We start from the raw sequence: 20,368 nt of genomic DNA, 5'->3' as shown, positions 1-20,368 counted from the left end.
AAGAAATCATTGCATGATCTGAAATGTCAATGGAACCAATGGTAGGGTTATTTGCAAATTGAATGAGGGAAGGGGAAAGGAGAAAATAGTCTATTCAGGAATGGGAATTATGAGGATTGGAGAAAAAAGAAAACTCTTTACCAGTTGGATAGTGCAATCTCCAAATATCCGCTAACTTGGTGGTTTGAACAAAAGCCTTAAAGGCATGAAAAGTCTTGGACGGTCTAAATCGAGATGTAGATAATCTATCCAACAAGGGATCCACAAAAACATTGAAATCTCCACCAAAAATCAATGGAACATGTCCCAACTTTAGAACTTCAGTCGTAACAGTAGCCCAGAAAACAGGATCCTCAGCCGTAGGGCCATACACATTAATCAAAAAGAAAATGGAGTCATGAATTTTAACTTTGGCTATAATATATCTACCTTCAGAGTCTGAAATCTTATGTAAGACTTGACAATGTAATCTTTTGGCAAAGAAAATAGCGACCCCGTTCTTTTTACCTTTAGCAGGTGAAGAGACAATAGAGTCAACCCACTTTTTGTTCATATAATTTAAAACTTTATCATCAACATGTGTCTCTTGGACAAAACAAATATCAGCCTTAGAGTTACCTAAATAGTCTAAAATTTTCAAACGTTTTACTGGGTGTCTTAAACCTTTTACGTTAAGAGAAACAAGTTTAATATTATGAACATTAGCCATTAGGATAGAAGAGAAAGTAGAAAAAGGAATGAAAACAAGAAGGAGGCAGAAAAAGACAGGTTAAAAGAGTAACTCTAAGCGAAAAATAGGAAAGGGAGAAACAAAAAAGAGAGATTAAGGCACAAACAAGCAACATGAATAAAGACAAGGAAACGCACACCCGTTCCTCAAGCATGGCCGGTTACCGTTGGAGCCCATGAAGAATTTATGTATAAACATGCCACAAGAATTCAGCGAAATCAAGTCAAGAATTAGGATCTTGTGTATCCATTGACGGAGGAGCCTGCTGTTCAAGGAAAAGACGAAGATCTTCTGGACGTTGAAAAGATTTAGAGATATTGTCTTTCCAGACCCGCATTGTAGAAGGATCAAATAGTCCATATTTGAAACCAAGGCTCCTCAGCTGTGGACGAAGGGAAGAGAACTCCTTACGAATAGCCACAGTTTCTTTCGCAAAATCCTAATGGATGAAGATTTTGGTTCCATTCACCAATAATGACGGGATTTCCCTCACAGCTTTTCGAATAAGAACCAGATGATGATGACGCAGGACCTTAAATATCATCTGCCTTGGCTTAGAATGACGAGGATTGCGATGTGACGGAACTCTATGAGCTTTATCAATCTCACATTTTTCTGTGAACTTAATATTCAGGAGACCAGGCAAAAGAGATTCAAGATAGAGCCGACAATTGGTCCCTTCAATTTCCTCAGGTAAATTAAAGATGCGAAATATTGCCTATTGCGATTTTCCAAGTCCAGCAGCTGATTATGCATTGGAATAATTCTGGTCATTAAAGGTGTAAAAGCATCCAACTTATTCTTGTTATCTTGAATTTTAATAGTATTATCCAACACCTTCATCGATATAGACGCCATATCTTTACGAACATTTTTGACCTCTGAGGCAATGGTGTCAGTGTTCAAACGTAAGGCTTTAATTTCCTCCAAAATTAGGGCCAAAGAAGGTTCTGAGGATTCCACCACCTTAGATTTGGTTGGAGGAGGGGAAACCTGCTGCTTCCTTTTATTAGTGGAGGAATTCTTAGAATCCATTTTGAGGAGATAAAATATGCCTTAATATGTAGAAGAAATAGAATAAGACAAAATAACCTCAAAATGTGAAGCAAAATGTAATAAATAGGGGCAAATGCGGCAGAAAACACTGGAAAACCCCAGGTGCAGCAGCTAAACAGTACAGTAGGCGGAGCTAGGCCCAAGCCAGCCTCTCTCATAAGTAACTCTCCGCCCCCAGGCTCACAATTCCGGCAGTACCTTGAGGAGCAGCAGGGAGCAGAAACCATGGAAGGTGAAGAAAACACTTCCGTCGAGTAAAGTCGTCAAAAAAGAACTCCACAGGTAAGTAAAGGCATCAGGAGGCAAGCGCCGGTAATTTCGCTGGGTTTGTGACAAAAATTCGTCTCCTTCGCACTGGAGTATTTTCTATTGGTTTATCAGGTCTACTATTATTACAAGACTGTGAAAGGCAAGGTTGGTCCATAAGTCCAGTGAACTTTGTTTGCCTTTGTAATGATCTAGGCAGATTCAGACAACCTCATTCAAATTCTCTTGAAAATATGTAATGAACAGTATATGTTTTTGTCTTTCAGTCTTCTATACGTGCAAGTCGAGGAACTGTTGGAGGATACTTCCTTGCTGGCCGATCAATGACGTGGTTCCCTGTAAGTTTTTAAACTATATTGAAACTGAATATGGAATAAACACATACAAGCACATTCTGACCTTCAAGCTACGTTTTATTTTTCGTTTTTCAATTTTCTTTTGAATTTTAGCTTTGGAGCAAAAGTGCTTTTAAATTTGTCACAGTGGATTCCTTCACAAATTATTCAGAAAAAGATTTTCAGAAGATTTTACATTCTACACTTTCAAAAGTCACCCCTTTAGGATGCTAATGAAGAATTATATTTTATTAAAAACCTGTTTGATTGTGAGGATTTTTGCACACATCTTTGCCAGGATTTGTTTTATTTATTATTTTTATGGACCTGCCGAAATATGCACGAACATTTAGCAGTAGTGCAAACACTACAAGGTTTTATTGTCAATGTTTCTATAGTCCGATGGGTCTGTGGATTCATTGTGAGGGGTTGATATACACAAAAATGTTGTGACTATCTGAAATATATAGTATCTAGCTCAGGAGGACCCTGGAGAGAGCCCTGAACCCGTTCATGCCAACGCCGTCGGTGCTCGCGAAAATTCTGCTACAAATTCAGCGGTGACCCACTGGGGACACTGAAGAGACCAGAGTAGTAACCCGGTGCTGGATCAGATATGTGCAGCGTACCCACTGCAGAATCCCTTACCTACCCCTCACCCTGCTTCAACTTTTGCAGCAGATGTGCAATCAAGTTGTGAATGACTACGCTGTTGCACTTACCACTTAGGTGTAATAAATAGAAAACGTATTGATAGGCTCAGATCTGTTACTCTTGATGGGATAATGTCTCATGGGAGTTCTAGCACTCATCAGCCAATGCCTTATTGAGCTCCCTTGAGATTTAGAAGTACAATCCAACCTATGTCTACAACTAGTGTCTACCAGAATATTGGTAAAAGTCCTTCCATCAATGAAGCTTTATGCCATCAAGGGTCAGATCACAGCACAGCGAAACGCCGCCATAGACCATGTATGACCAGGCCAACAGAGGCTGGATGACCGGGAGGACGTGGGGTATCTTGTGACAGACACTGACCCCTAGTGAGGCCTACTGCACTGCTAGACTGCTTTGCTGATGGAGCAATGTGACAGCGGGGGGACCACTGAGGGAGCATACCTGCTCTAGAGAAGGCACCTATCCCAAAGAGACACCTGAGTTCCAGTGGCTTATGGCACTTATAATACCGGTGCTGAAACCGAGGAAGCCCGCACATGACGGCACAGCGTATAGGCCTCTGTCAATACTGAACATTGACTATAAAATAATGAGTACGATCCTTGCAGCCAGACTCCTGCAAAACATGCCATTCTTGGGCGAGACACAGCCACTAACATCAGGTGACTCCTGACCATCTTGGGCACAGATGACTAAGACAGAGCTGCAGCGGGTGTATTCATAGAAGACTTAGGAAGGTTTTCCATTGCATGGAATGGCACGTCCTCTATGATGTGTTAGGCTGGATGGGACTGGGGGTGGTTTTTTAGAGTGAGAGAAAATATTGTATGCAAACCCGATGGCCAGGGTGCGTACGGGGAGGGCTATCTCTCTGGGTCAGAAAGTAGAGCGGGGCATGTGAAAGAGATGCTCCTTGTTCACTCTGCTATTCGCACTGGCCATGGAGCCTTTGGTACGCTAATCGAGACAAGATAACCGCGGACTGAAGGTAAGGGATTCACAAATTTATATCCCCCTAAATGAAGATGACCTCCTGAAATTTTTCTGGGATACAGAGAGGACTTGAGAGGGGTGCAGAGCATGCTCGAATGCTTTGGTCTGCTTTTGGGTCTGAGCGTAAACTGGCAGAAATCCCAACTCTTCCCCATGACACCCAATAGGCCCCCCTAAATGAGCTCGGCTGCCTCCAATGCGGACCCAGTTGCCTGGCATACCTAGGGGTAAAAATATATAATGGAACCACTAACCTCATGAAGGGCAATGTCAGTACAGCGAAATGCTCCCTCCGCTCCTCCATGGAGTTTTGGATGTCCCTACCATTATCAGTGGCAGGCAGAGTGGCTCTACTGAAGATAGTGGCAATGCCGCAGTTATTGTATTTCTTTGGTACCCTCCCAGTTTGGATACTCCAGACGATGTTCCTGGATCTAGACTTACAGATCGTATCATTAATTTTGAGTTCTGGCTACAGACTAGTGGCCCTGACCACGATGCAGCGCTCCATAGCGACTGGAGGGCTGGCGGTTCCAGACTTTGAAACGTACTACATTGCGGCATAGCTCAACTGGCTAATCCACTGGAGGGTGACCAGGATGACCCTGGAGAGAGCCCTGAACCCGTTCATGCCAACACCATCGGTGCTCGCGAAAATTCTGCTACAAATTCAGCGGTGACCCACTGAAGAGACCAGAGTAGTAACCTGGTGCTGAATCAGATATGTGCAGCGTACCCACTGCAGAATCCCTTACCTACCCCTCGCCCTACTTCAACTCTTGCAGCACGATGGTGTCGCTATTACCCCAATAAAGACGCGAGCCAGAGGAGGTACAGTAGACACGTCTTTATTCTTACGTGTGTACCTCGTTACTACTTTGTTACCGCCTACTTCCTCTCCTCCCCACGCCCTTCCTGTGCTGCCTGTCCTGTCACACACAGGGTCAGGCAGCCACATTACGACATCTCCCCCTTTTGTATAAAGTCTTACTGTATCCTTAGATTACTTCAATGAGGCGTTCCGGCCGTCGAACTTGTCGTCGGGGTCTCTCTGATCTGTCTGAGGTGTGTCGATGACGCACAGGGTGATCTTGTCTTGCTGGGCTGGATGAGCCACAGTCGCTGCTTCTACTTCTACTTTCAGATTCAGTAGATGATTCCCACTGGTGTTGGTCATCTGTTCCAGGTGGGTTGCATTTCTTGAAGTGTGATACGTTTCGTGTTATTTTCTTGTGATCGCCTTGAGCCGTGATCATTGTCCCTTTCCGACGGCTGACCTTTAGTGGGTGTGCCAGGTAGCGACTGTCTGCTTTGGTTCCTCGATCTCTCCGAACTATCACCCAGTCTCCTTCTCTGATGTCCGAGTGCTTTGCATGTCTCCGCTGATCAGCATACGTCTTCATTTTCAGTTTCTTGTCGTGATCAATATTGACTAGTGTTTCATGGTCAGTGTTTGTTGGTCTTGACTGGCTCGCACTGGCTATGGTTGGTAGCCGGGTGCGTGGAATTCTCCCTAACATAAGGGTGGCTGGACATTGATCTGTGGTGCTGTGGGGCGTGGTGCGATATGCTCTTAGCACTTCATTCAGTGCTTGTTGAATGTCTTTGTGGGCCCGCTCCGCTTGTTGCACGGCTTTCTTTAATGTTCCCATGAATCTTTCCACCATGCCATTGGCTTGTGGCCACAGTGGTGTGATTCGTTGATGTTTGAAGTCCAAATGTGTCGCGAAGTTGGCAAACTCGTGACTGTTGAATGGAGGCCCATTATCAGATTTGACACGTAGAGGAATGCCCCATGCTGCAAACGTTTCATCAAGCATTGGAATTACTGCAGCTGCTCTGGTGGATGGTATGAGTTGGGCGAACGGGAATCTGGAGTATTCGTCCATAATGACGAGAATGTACTGTCCTGACTTCAGGGGTCCAAAGAAATCTACCGCCACTTGCTGCCACACTCCTTCAGGTAGTTCAGACATCTGTAGTGGAGCTGGCGGGTCATCTCGACTTACTAGCTGACATGATGTGCAGTCCTTGAGAGTGTCTTCCACCATTTGGTCCAGTGTCGGAAACCAAACCCGTTCTCTTAGCGCTTTCTTGGTGGCACTTGTCCCACGATGGCCTTCATGAGCAAGGTTGATGACTCCTTGTCTCAGTTTCTGAGGAATGACAATCCTCCCCCCTCTCAAAATGAGACCGTCACTGCTGATTGAGAGTTCATCTTGGACATGACGGAATGCAAGAAGCTCCCGAGAGAGAGAGCTTTGGTCATCCGGCACGTGACGCCATGAGCAGTTACGGATGCGTTCGGATACAGCCTGGACGACGGGGTCATGAGCGGATGCTTCCTGAATGGCGGTCAGCGGGACTGTGGGAGGACACGCTGCATCAATGACGAAGTGTAGATACTCCTCGGCAATGGAGAGCGGAGGAGTGGCAGAGGCTTTTGGGTGGCGTGACATATAGTCAGCAGGGTTGTCTGATTTCCCAGGCTTGTGGACAATGGTATAGATGTAGTCCTGCAGACGGAGGCCCCAGCGCTCTATGCGTGGAGGCATCTTGGCCTTGGGATTGCCGAAGATGGTGATGAGAGCCTGATGGTCTGTGACAATGGTGAAGTGCTTGCCGTAGACAAAGAGGTGGAAATGTTCACACGCCCAGACCACAGCTAGGCTTTCCTTCTCCGGTTGGGAGTACCGAGTCTCGGTGTCAGTGAGACTACGGCTGGCGTATGCAATGATGTGACGCTGGTTGGAGTCCTCCGTGTATTGGGCAAGGATGGCACCGAGGCCAACCGGACTGGCATCCACCGTGAGTTCTGTCCGCTTCTTTGCATCAAAGTAGGCCAGATTGATCGCCGAGCTGACAGCCTTCTTGATTTTCTTGAAAGAGTGATGGCAGGCGTCTGTCCATTCGAATGGCTGACCTTGACGGGTGAGTTCACGCAGTGGATGACTGAGAGTTGCAAAGTCCTGTATGTATCGAGAGCAGTAGCTTGCCATGCCGAGGAATGAGCGAAGGTCACTCACGTCTTGAGGTGTTGGCGTGTCCGCTAAGGCTGACACCTTTTCGGGGTCTGGTGTCATACCGTCCTTGGAGAAGATGTGTCCATAGAACTTCAGGTGTGATTTATGAAACTCACATTTGGCTGAATTCAGGGTGAGGTTCGCATTGAGGAGCGCATGGCACACTCGGTCAAGGGCCGTGTCATGTTCTGTCTGATCCTTGCCATACACCAGGAGATCATCGCTATAGTTGAAGGAATTCGGTATGCCTTGTATTACCCGTCGGATGGTTTCTTGGAAAATTTCAGCGGCAGATGATATGCCAAAGTTTAGGCGTTTATAGCGGAAGAGGCCTTGGTGAGTTGTGAATGTGGTGATGTAACGGGATTGTTCATGGAGTTCAAGTTGGTGATAACCTTTGTTAAGGTCTAGCTTTGAAAATACGGTGGCTCCATTGAGACGGGCAATCATGTCACTGATGTGTGGCCCAGGGTGACGTTCACGTTCAATGGCCACATTGGCTGCACGCATGTCTACACAGAGACGCACTTTGTTGTTTTGTCCTTTTTTGGGGACGACAACCACGGGTGATATCCATGGCGTAGGGCCGGAAGTGCGTTCAATGATGTCGGCTTTAAGTAGTTCCTGCAATTCATCATCTACTGCCTGTTGCAGATGAAATGGTACTTTCCGATGGTGTTGTGCTACTGGTGTGACACGGTCGTCTATGTGTAGTTTGACTTTGAAGTGGTTTAGCTTTCCCAGTCCTTTGAATAAGTTGGGGAATTTCGCCACAATGTCTGGTGCATCTTCAGTCATGTAGAGGAGTTCTACCAATTTGAGCCGTTCCGCTGTTGGCAAACTGAGTAGGCAATCAGCTATGTCTGGACCTTCTACCACATGGATATACGCTGGAATTGTTCGATCTCGAAAGGTTAGGGTAGTGTGAAACCGGCCCAGGCACGTTAGTGGCTTCCTGGACATCCACGTGAAGATTCTCACAGCTGCTGGTTCTAGCACCGGGCGTGGCTTCATACTCTGATGTTCTAGCGCGCAGATGTAATTCAGGGAGGCTCCTGAGTCTAGGACAAATTTGGCTGGGTGACTTCCAATTCGGATATCTAGTTTCTTATATTTTCGCAGCCGGTCCGGGTCTGAGACCATGCATATGTATTCGTCACTATCTTGAGACACAGGTGTGCGTGTCGCGGAGTCACTGGATGTTGACCTCGACCGACGAGACTGGCGTGATTCGAGGGAGTGATCACTGGATCGTGAAGAGCTGGTGGAGCGTCTTTCCTGTTCCTTGACAGCACGTGCATGATGATGTTTTGAAGATTGGGTCCTGGAAGATCTCTGTCTTGAGCGTGATGATCTTTGTCTTGACGACTTGGCTTGGCATACACTTTCGAAGTGATTGTCTCTGCCGCAGTGGTGACATCGTTGCCCCATGGCTGGGCATTGGCCTGAATGTGGATAGTCCTGTCCACACCGGTAACAGCTGGAGCGTGACTTGGTGGATTTGGTAGAGCGTGATTCCCTTGATCTGTGACTCGCTCTGGATCTGTGAGAAGAGTGATGATGTGTCGATTGTCTCGATTTCCCTCGATCAGTCTGATGTGGTCGATCCTTGTGGCTTCTTGCTTGAAGGCGAAATGCCTGTTCCTTCTTGTCTGATTTGTTCCCTTCCATTTTCTTGGCATGATCTTCTGCCTGATCGTTTATACGTGTCATTTCTTCGATTTCCGCTAGTGAGTAATGTTTCTTTAACAGGCGTCGCCTTAGTGACTCGGATTGACATCCTTCAATTATGCGTAGTCGCAGTGCGTCTTCAGTGTTAAAGTCATCAAAATTGCAGTGTCGGGCTAGTCGTCGAATGCGTAGTATGAAGTCACCCATTCTTTCTTCTTTTTCTTGTGTAGCTAGGTTGAACGTGTATCGTTCGTAATCAAGGTTGTATTTGTGTAGGAATTGCCTGTCAAGGATTCCTTTGACGTCATCATATGAAGCAGTGGCTGCATTAGGCAATTCTTTGATGAGTTGAGCAATGTCTTTTCCCACTAAATTACGTAGGGCAACTAGTTTCTGTTTGGGGTCCTGGACTTGTGCACCTGTCATATAGTCCTCAAAATCTTCGGACCACGTCTTCCATTTAGGGCCCATGCTGCTGCCAGAGGTGAGTTCCGATGGCTCTGGTGGCCGGAGATATGATAGTCCCATGATTGGTTGGGGCCCTGTGTGATTCATTATGGCAGCGTTGGTAGGTGGAGCTTGTGTTCCTGGTGTCGCGGGTGTAACCGTTGCTGGCATTCCTCCGGTATCACTGGAGGAGCTAGGTTGCACTGACATGCTCAGAAAAAGAGCTTAGTATGATTTGGGGCCACTTTATGTAAGTATTTCAGGGTGCCTGACTCTAAGATGGCCGCTCCAGTAAATGTGCATGAAAGTCTATGGGCCACGCCTGACCTCAAAATGGCCGCCGTCAGTGACACGTGGTATGGCTTGAAACAGTTAGATTCTGTGTAGAAACACGTTTTCTTTAGGCAATTTGAGCAATTTGGGCAGTCGCTTCGTTTTATGGACTCACCCAGCTTGGTTGTGCCCACCACGCGTCTCTCTCTCGCTTCAGTGCGGCCGCAGCGTCTTTCGCGCTCTTTTTCTTTTCAGCCGGGTGTCTGCAGCGTCTCTCACGCTTTCTCTTGGTGGCCGGCTGCAGCGTGATTGGACACCGGGACGTCCCTCTGTTTCTCTTCCCGCAGCGGTTCCTTTTCCACCGCGCTGCTTTGGGGACAGGAGGCAGGAGGCAGGAGGCAGCCCGTCAGCGATTGAGCGCGGTTTTTCCAGCCGCTCAGGCGCCGCTCTGACAGGGGGCTGCAGGCTCGAGTGTTCGGCTGCTCATAAGCAGCGGGGTGTTGAAGCGACGTGGGATCTATTGCAGGCATCCCACCCTCGTCGCCATTGTCGCTATTACCCCAATAAAGACGCGAGCCAGAGGAGGTACAGTAGACACGTCTTTATTCTTACGTGTGTACCTCGTTACTACTTTGTTACCGCCTACTTCCTCTCCTCCCCACGCCCTTCCTGTGCTGCCTGTCCTGTCACACACAGGGTCAGGCAGCCACATTACGACAGATGGGTACTGGGCTGGCCTAGATGCCTGGATGGAAGCGGTGGTGAAGGTGGTGGGGGACTTTTTTGAGATCCTGAGTTACTCCCCTTTGATGACTTTTGCACAGAATTATTCGACCTACCCGTAGGCCACTTTCTCCTACACAGGGCCCTCACCTCAGCAATTAGGAAGCACTTGGATATGGGGTGCACAAAACCACGAGCACAGGACTGCTGCCGCTACGTGGCTCTGTCAGCAGGTAGGAGCAAAATAGTTTCATGTCTTTACCGTGCGATACATCACGATATCTAGCAGCCCATGGAGTGGTTGCGACTGCAGTAGAAGGGGGATTGGGAATCCTGATCCCTGAGGCAGATTCAGGGGCCCTAGAAGATAGGACCCCGAAAGTCTTACGTAATGTCCGGTTCAAACTACAATATCCTACATAGGGCATATCTTACCCCGGTGCGAATTAAAAGATATTTCCAAGCGAAGACAGTGGCTTGCCCCAGATGTGGGGAAAGAGAAGTGCATATAGTACATATGTTCTGGGACTGCCCCACACTAAGTGGCATATTATCGAGAACAGGAGATAAAATTATCGTCACTTTATCAGCAGAAAACTGCAGATAAAGTGGCGATAATGGGCTTGATAATATGCTCTTTGGAATTCCAATCGAAGCCCATGTTATATGTGAAGACATCTAACATAGGCTTCGATTGGAATTCCATAGAGCATATTATCAAGCCCATTATCGCCACTTTATCTGCAGTTTTCTGCCGATATAGCGGCGATAATTTTATCTCCTGTTCTTCATAATATGCCCCTCAGTGTTTTCTGGGAAGGGGTGCTACACATAATGTGGGTAAGAGTCGAGCATGGAGAAGAGAACTAGAAAAATGAGCGAGCTCTAAACGGAGGATACTTCTGAAGGAAGCCTGAAAGGGCTTAGGGAGACTAGGCACGGCAAGGGCCTGGCGAACACTAGTCGACAAATTACTGGCATTCAACCTGGACGCGGCAACAGCAGTTCCCTCGCGTCCCCCATCGCTCAAACACAAGGGAGATGAAATGGGCCGGGACGCATAAGCGGCACTCCCTCCATGACCCTAACCCTTGCACCTCAGCATTATAACCTTTCTGACACTTCTGGCAGTTACCTTTAAAAGCACATCTACACACTACTCAAGCTGACATTCAGAAGTTGGAACGACTCACAGGGATGGGGGGAGGGAGTTGAAATGTTAACAATGTTGATCACAATGGGGATGACACTAATATGCCAACACTTTACTTAAAGATATGTCACGAAATTGTTATACTTCTGACGTAACTGTGCAAAACACCAATAAAATCTGGTTGAAAAAAAAATCAAGGGTCGGATCACAGATTGGATCCTGAAAGAACAGTCCTCTTTATTGTTTCTGAGTGATAAGTATGCCGGGATTACCTACAACGCATATAAAGCCATTTTATAAAACATGTAATACCATTTGGATTTTATTTTAGTAAAACATTTAAATGTTTTCCCGTGCCCCAAGTTACATGATTTGGAGGCATCTAAAAAAAGCGCTCGAGATATCCAGAATCTATGCATTTTGCTCTCAGAACTTATATATTAAGTCACTTTCGAGGCAGCGTGCATGGAAAACGTTACACTTCAGCATTGTCTCCAAGACAATTGAGGGCAAAGGCCAAACCAGTCAAATCCTTCACCAACTACCTTTCAGTTACATGGCAGATTTTTATGGTGTTGACAAGAAGAGGCAAGGGAGAGATCGCCAGATTTTAAAGCCTTCAGGCAACACTTTTCAAAGTTATCACAAACCAGTCTGTTTTAAAATTGTGAAGCAAGAACTTGTATGGCTGTTTCCTTTTGCAAGTAAGTAATTTTGAAACCCTACTAATCAATGGTAGAACTTTTCCTTTATAATGCAGAACCTTAATATACCAGTTGAGACATCTTTTGGTGAGATGCCCCATGAATAGCCAAGAAGGTCTATTGTTGTCCAACAGTCAGATAGAGATTGCTTCTAAAACTGGACTCCCCTCCCTCACCATGCCTAGGAACAGTGAATAGATATGCCTATTGTTAAAGAATGATTTAGATGTATGTACAGGCAATCCAGCCTATTCTTGGATAAGCAAAAGAGTTGCTTGAAGATAATGCTTCTCTTCCATGCACTGCCCACCACACTGGGGCTAGCAGAGGTACTGTGCTGGAACTAGTGACCAGGCAGCATTGTCTCAGTGGAAACATGCGAGGGCCATTCTTACTAAATGCTGATTGTGCTGTACTACATCTTTGGAATAAGAATATCTGACTGCTTTAGCACTGTAACATTAAGTGTTCATTAAGTGCAAACACTAGAGTATTTTCTGTATGTGTGTCAGAGCCATAGTGCATGATTCCATCACTGCAGATATGAAAGTGAATAGTCCAGATTCGCCTAGAATTCAGATGACATGATTCCATTTCTGCTAGATCTGTGCAAGACTTACTCATTGGAATTATAGAGGCCAATTCCAAAATGCGTTTATGAGCATGAGTATTGCTACATGAATACTCTTGTTCATACTCTTACATGCTTTTGTCAATCGCCACCAAACATCCAACTTCCTACTAATAAAAGTACATCGACCCTTCCAGAAATAGGCCGTTCTTCTTCTACCACCTTATGAAGGCATATTAGAGTACATAAGGGTATTACGTGAGCATTACTATGTACTCCAAAATGCTTTTGTGAACAGTCCATACAAATCTTAAGAATATCTCTTCCATAACAGCTTTATCTATCTTTTAACTTGTTGAAGAGAATTTTGGAGGCAATGAAAATTATTAGCCCAACAATAATACTGGATATAAATGAAAGACTCTCTTCACAAACATGAAAAGGCAAATTGGAATATTTTAAAAACCTTATAAACTCTTTACAACAGCTGCCTAGAAAGTGGATGGTACAACTGTGGAGTTAAGTGTTTGAGTGCCAGATTTTGTGTAATTGTGTTTGAATTTTTTATTGACGTGTCATACATTTTGTATACAGCATGTTCTACAAAGGAAAGCGAGTTATGGATTCATGTATAGCTCAGTTAAGGCATATAAGTGACGTCACAACATTCGGAAATACAGCTTGTAACAAGTACTGGGGTTAAATCAGAGGGGTTTTCATTAAATGTACAAGTCACATGTGTTGCACGTGGATCCATACAGTAGTTACCAGTTTAGGGTATCTATTGATCAATGTATCTTAAAATGGTCATCAGTTCATGCTTTCATAGTGGAGTAGAAAAAATTTCTTTATATGAAAAACAGAACAACAATAACATTTGGAGCCTATAACCGTAAGCCCCTAAACCCCCGTGCCCCCATCTCAGCCTACTCAGGAGGTATCTGGTGTGCCACTGAGTGTGCAGACATTTTAAGACTGATCCTATTTGTGCATGGGCAGGGAAGACAGGGACAGTCCCAGCCCATAAACACAACAGCCATTCATCACACCACCCTCATCTCATTGTGTGTCAGGGTCGCTCATATCACTGCCCTGGGAGAGCACTCAGAAACCCACCAAAATTGCATCCCAGCTAGAGGCTGCAGGTATATGCACAATACCAATATGTCCTCCCTGCATCACGCTCACCGCCTGCGCCCACATAAGAAAGGATTGAGTCCATGCCTCAAGTAATGGTGGCTCCGGGGGCTTCCACCGTTGGGCGATGAGTCTCTTTTGTGTTAGGAAACCAAAGTCAAGGAACCTAGAGGTTATCTTATTCTTATTATACCTCTGGAACACCACACCAGTAAGTACGGAGGAAAAGGCACAACCATAGCATCTGGAGGAGATCTGCAATCAATAGAACGCAAATGGAGCAGGCAGCATCTACATGGTGGAAGTAGCGATTGATTTTGGCGGGGATTAGATAGGTCCTGTCTACTATGTAAAAAAGATTGAGGCTGAACCTCATATTACTGATATATGTGTGGGGGTCTCCAAGATCGCTGCCCATTCCTTGTTTGTACGGGAATGGGCCAGACCTTCTTCCCAGTGGGCAGGCATTGATGCTGGCTTGACCTGTAGTGCGGCATCCAGCTAGTGTACGAAGTGCCTACCCAGCTCTATAACGTGTAAGTATTGCACTACTAAATCAGGGGCGGCTCTAGGCTCATGGCGGACCAGGGCAGGGAGCGTAGGTAGGGGGCCTCGGAAGAGGGGGTCCGGGAGGGGCAGAGCTCGGAGGCCAGTGAAGAGGGGGGGTCAGGGTGTTTGGAAGTGGAACAGAGCCAGAGATTGCCAAATCCTTGCCTGAAGCCGCCACGCAAATATGTATCCATCGTCACAGGATTATTATATTAAGGATAAATATTGGCGTGGTGGCCCCTGGGGTTTAGTGGCCCTGTGCAGGTGCACAGCTTGCACATGCCTAAGGCCGCCCCTGACTAAATGAGTTGGTGGTTCACTCGCCAGCTCACCCCATAGCTGGGCCAGTGTCACCATAAGGGAGTTGTACAAAAGGAACTGTCCCGATGATTGCTCAGATTCGCCATTAATGTCTCCTGGGGGTGAAGACAATTCTAAAGGTCACCCATTGCATGTAGTCCTGGGGCGTGCCAGGTCTCAAGTTCCGCTATGGAGGTAATGGTGCCATTTCTGGGAGTGCCTAGTAGGGCTAGAGCTGGTGCATAGGGAATCACTGAGCGTGTAAGGTAAAGGCTCCAGCCAGAGCAGTGGTGCATGACATTTAACTGTAAGGGGTCCAGTTTTTTGGCTCGAGTAGCAGGCTGCAGATTTGTGAAATAATAACAGGCGTGTGTCACATTATTTCAGATAAATTGGATCTGAAGCAGTGGCATGGATGTTTATGATAAAGTATCTCAAAAATAATATCCTGAGAGAACATCTTGAAAATAAAAATATTGAAGTTACAGTCTGCAATATTTTTCTGATGCATGAGACAGTGCTTTAGTCCAGCAGTAGAACAGTAAAATAGAGTTTATGGTGCCGAACAACATCAGGGAGGAACGAAATAGCAATGAAATGGGCTAAAAGCTCAAAATGTTAAATTATAAGGAGTTAGAAAACAGTAGGTGTAGTGAGGATGTAGGATTTTTTGGGATGTGTACCTTATCTAAAAAAACAGCTATGAAAGAAAATTTAAAAAAAACTTTTTGTACGATTATTGCAGAGAAAATATTGTTATACATAAAAGCATAGCCTAATAACCTACAGAAATATCGTAAAGGGATGTATATACAAATGTATACTTCTACTATATTTAAATCTACTTTAGTGTACCTCGGCGAGATATTTATGACAGTTCATATATAGGGTGAAAAAAGGTGCATTATTATCCACTTGAGGCTTAGCATGTCATGAGTCATGGTCTCTCCCCGCACTCAGCTGAGCTAATTAATACCTTATTACTCTGTGATATCAATATATATATTACAGAGTGGTGCTATACCACACTGCACTCCAATTTATACCCCTACACTACACTGTAAAACCCTCTACTCCATTCTCTTCCCCTACAATCCACTATATAACACTCTACTCCTCTCTAACACACTTTCCGAATTTCTATGATCACTCCCCTGTACTGTAGAAGACACGCTCCGACAGCGGCGGCTGGTGCCATTTGAAGTGGTAAGGCGTAAAATTGTCGTTTTGCACTGTGGCTGCGAGCACGCCTGATCAACCTGGGGTGAAATTTTTAAAAAAGAGTGGACAAATGGTGCATTTTCAAGCAAATTTTAGGAAGCAGGAAGGTTGATAAATGAGGGTAGAGGAAAACAAATACCTCCTCTGTCGTGTCCCCCAATAGATCAGCACTGTGTGCAGAAGTATGAACCTGTCACAAGTGCTACCATCACAGAGGATCTGTGTGCCATATCCAGGGCTGTAGGGCTCCAGGGAAAATTCTGCCACATGCCCATTGTGGCCTCCCATGGACAGTGTAAGGCAGTAGAAGGTATTGGTGGGAGCCAATCAACCTGAGTAAGGCTTGTTACTGTCATGACAGTTGCAGGAAAAGAAGCGAGGTGGAACCAGTTTTTAAGGAGGGGGAGTCAAATTGAAGAGCCTTGAATAAGTCCCAATCACAGGAAATTAAAAAAGAGCAACCTTCTTCACGCATAACCCAGAACCAATCAGGGCCATGTCTGATTTAGGAAAAAAGGAGCTCATGCATCAAGGAAAACAAGAATAGAATAGGGAGGCAGGGAGAAAGACAGGATCTACCAGTGCTTCCTGACCAAAGTCCATTCCAGCAGTGGAGTCAGTGAGTTGAAGGGGAGGGATCATGCAGCAACAGTACACCTACCTTCTGGAAGAGGGGGAAGGAGAGGACATATCAACAGCTCCTTGTCGTGAGTGCCTGTTCTTTACATTCCATGTCCATGAAGCTTAATGGGACTAAACCGTAAAGCTCTACTAATGCAGAGAAAAGGGCCACTAATGTAATTGCCTGGACTGACTGAACCTAAAACAAATGGGCAGATGCTATAAATCCACAATATATGAATGATTATACCCTGAGAAACAAAAGGAGAACAGCAGTGGCCCATGCAGATAAGAGCGGTGGGTCTGCAGGTAAGAGCGGTGGGGCCCAGTTTGGGTAAGATTCAACAGACGACGATGAGGGAAAATGATTTATTTATGACATTTTCCCACATGGTAGTCTGTTGAACCCCCTCCCCCCCAAACCGGGCCCCACCGCATCACCACTCTTACCTGCACGGGCCGCTGCTAAAGGAGAATAAAGAACATATCGCTAAGGAAAAGAAAGGACAAACTACAAATAAAAGTATTTCAGCCACGCAACTTCCTTGTGGTTGAGGTTATTCATTGAATGTGTTTCCCAGCTGTAAACACAAGCGCATGCCAGATTATCTGAGCCCCATTTACGAATTATTGCTTAGGCTTTGAACCCATAGACCTGCATATTCTGGAGTTCATGGCTGTTAGACAAAAGAATGTGATGCCCCTGAAAAAGCCTGTGAGAATCCCATCCTAAGCTTGAAGCTTGGAGGTAGAGGACATTACCACAGCGTCGAGCCCCCACACCCCTCAGGCACAGAAGAAGGCTATCCAAGTGGGTGGCAGAGCTTGCAGAGAGGTCCAGGGTCTGCGGCTGTCACAGTCTTCCTTTCTCTGGCCCCACTTCCTGTCATTTCTCCTCTTCTCATTCTCCCGGTGTGGGCCAGGAGAGGGGGTTGGGTATTTTGCACCAGCTTTCTTTGCAAAAATAGTCCGTTGCCTGTCTCAGCATCACTGGTGTGCACTGCTCAGCACCCAATCCGCGATGACAATCAGCCCCAGTGAATATGCAGCATTATTGTGGATTGCACAGCTTTAACTCTGAACAGGAGACTTCTGCCCCATCGACTGAGACTCTGTCAACATTCCAGTTATTTTCCAAGAAAATATTTTTCCCTGCAGACGAACCCCTTCCTCTACAACCTCTCCATATCTAGAGGCGATCCTTTCTCTAGTCTCCTTCCCAAAATAGTAGGAAAGTTACTCCCACGCTTTGCTGGAATTCCAAGGCGGGAAAGTCTCAGATCAGAGTTAAAAAATGCCAAACAACACAAGTTTGTGGTTGCTCACGGATGTACAAGACAGCCCCACCCTCTTGTGTTTGGTTTATTACTGTGTGATTCTGCTCACTCAGGAAGTAGAATTACAAAGTAGTAAAACTATCAACACCTACCAGGAATTCTTCTGTGACTTTATGACTGGTGTAAATGGACTAATTTGCCACTAAAAGTGTATACATTTGCCGAAAACGCCTTTGTGCATCGCTCCAGGCTTTAATTGTTGCCATACCTGCAGGTGTTGTGCGCATTATTACTCCAGCCCATTGTGTCACTGCTTCAGAAGGAAAGTACCAGAGAGCCAATCAGTGATACTCAACTTGATTTTCTAGCTGCTTTCTTCTGTCAATTTCGGGTACTTCTACAAAACAATTGTGAATGCATTCCGTAAACACACAAAAAGCAGGTACCAACTACTTTTGTGTCTCTGGACAGTATGAACACTGATATCCAGGGATTTCTAAATTTTTAAAACATTTCTGAAAGCACCGAAAACTGCCCCCTTTTAGTCTCTGCAAATATGTTCTAGAAACAGGAAACTCTAAAAATAAAATGTGTGGAAAAATTATTACACAATAGAAACAGCAAAAATAGTGAATGCACTGCTGCTTGTTTTTTCCTGAGGCAAATGCTTCTATTCATTCGAGCACCTAAACCTCAACAGGCATCTGTTCTATATTTTTCACGATTCTGAGGCACAGCATCAGATAGCTTCATTATAGCAAATATGTAATTTCCCTTACTTGTCGCTGCACCATCCAAGATCAATTTTACACCTACCTCATCCTGTCACTTCCCAGAGAAATTAACCAAGGGAAGATTTTCTCTGTAGTTCATTTTCCTTTGTGGAAAAGCAAAGCGTTTCGTGTATGAATCACCAATACAAAGCTTCTAGCCTGCTTTTCTAAACCGTAACAATTTCAAATTCCTCTACTTCACCTTTAATCACATCTTTCTTACGCCTATTGGTTATATAGAGCTCATTATGTATATCTGCTTCCCACTTAAAAGTCACTCTGGCTTTAAAAGTCGGTCCTGTAAAAAGGCTGTAGACAATTTTTCACATACAAATATCTGTTTTGGAAGGTTGGGGATGTAATAAATCCAACTCTCAATAAGAATGTTTCTGTAATTTAATAGAATTTGTTTTGAAGAATTAATTGTGCGTGGATAATTGCAGGTGTAAAATGAGGAACAATGGACTCTGATTTACCCTTGTTAAGTATTAACTGAAAGTTACACTTCCACTTGTGAGACTTAACCCCGGGATGAATTATTACCACGAGTAAATCTGCGAAAGAGATTTTTAGTCATCAGTATGAACACTTGAACGTGCGAAGAGTCTATGCTTCACAAGAGTAGTAATACTTGGTTAACTAGATATAGACATGCAATAACTGGCAGAGGCTTTAGGATGTGTTGAAATTAATATCAAACTCTGGGCTAGTGAATCTGCTGAAGGAATTTGTTTTTGCAGCATGTCTGCTTTATGGTTTCCCAACTCAATTTACTGCAGGTCTAGCAGGGAGTTAAACTGGCTTTAGCACTGGATCGGGATTGAAGAGGACCACCCATCCTTTTATTGTCAGAAATATTCTTGTCTATATTGGCTCCACTAGAGTTTCATGGTCTGCTAAGATTTGGGGGCATATTAACAAGGCCAGGTGATAATTATCGCTAAGCGCACTTTGCGCTAGGATAATTATCGCCGGCCAACTCGGAATTTTATCATGGAGATAGCGTGCTATCAGCAACGCTTATCTCCAAAGCGATAAAATTCATAGTGCAAGCTGCCAATTGTGAGATTATCGCTGGAAATACAGAGATACTCCCACAAGGTTTGGCGATAGCTGGCTAATAGGGATAGACATACTTAGCCACGATATCCACCTTAGATAGGATATCATGGCTAAGTCGGAAAAATACCAGATGTTAAAACGCAGTGTTAACCGTCGCTTAGCAACATTTCTCCTATTATTTTGCTCTGGAACGCCCCCTTTGCATCTCATTAGAGATGCAAGGGGAAGCATAGAGTAAAAGGGTGCTAACATGCAAATTTGCGTGTTAGCACCCTGTTGCTGATAGGGTGCTAGTTTCATCTCTGCATTTATGGCTTTTAAAGCCAAAAAAGCAGAGATAAAGCCCTTGTTGATATGCCCCTTGATGAGGCCAGATTCCACGTTCTAGACTTACTTAGGAACCTCTGGTCGATGGTCTTTATAACCTGCTAAAAAGCATGGAGGGGGAAAGCAAATTTTACGGATTATAGATTTCCCTTCCCCATGCGTCTAAAGGACCACAGACTCTCGATTCAAGTATGCTAATTTATTATAAGGCCAAAAAGAGAAAAACATAGATACACCTTAATATAAGAGTATAGACATAAATGAATACCAATATAGAGCCAAGTCTGCGAATATAATTCATTTGGCACACTAGGCACAGAACAATGAATTCCAATATCCGAACACAACTAAGTATATATAATTGCTGTGTCCCATTCCCTTTTCATTTGTATTTCAGTATTAGGAGTATAATCTGTCCCTACCCTACATCTAGAGTGACATCCCTACTTTACTTCCCAGTTGATTTCCCCTCACAAG

General features: G+C 44.9%; 1 protein-coding gene across 1 annotated transcript in view; it reads left to right on the top strand.

The window, feature by feature from the left end:
- Positions 1-20,368, top strand: part of LOC144799857 (sodium/glucose cotransporter 4-like) — an 803,794-nt gene that overhangs the window by 99,395 nt on the left and 684,031 nt on the right. The window contains exon 2 of the mRNA XM_078671442.1: positions 2,320-2,391. Within this exon, the coding sequence (XP_078527568.1) occupies positions 2,320-2,391 (72 nt within the window). The remainder of the gene's footprint in view (positions 1-2,319; positions 2,392-20,368) is intronic.

The sequence above is a fragment of the Lissotriton helveticus genome, chromosome 1_2 (genome assembly GCF_964261635.1).
Source record: "Lissotriton helveticus chromosome 1_2, aLisHel1.1, whole genome shotgun sequence".
In the NCBI taxonomy this organism is placed as follows: domain Eukaryota; kingdom Metazoa; phylum Chordata; class Amphibia; order Caudata; family Salamandridae; genus Lissotriton; species Lissotriton helveticus.
The sequence above is the reverse complement of the archived record's forward strand: the minus strand, read 5'-3'. Positions and strand labels throughout refer to the sequence as shown.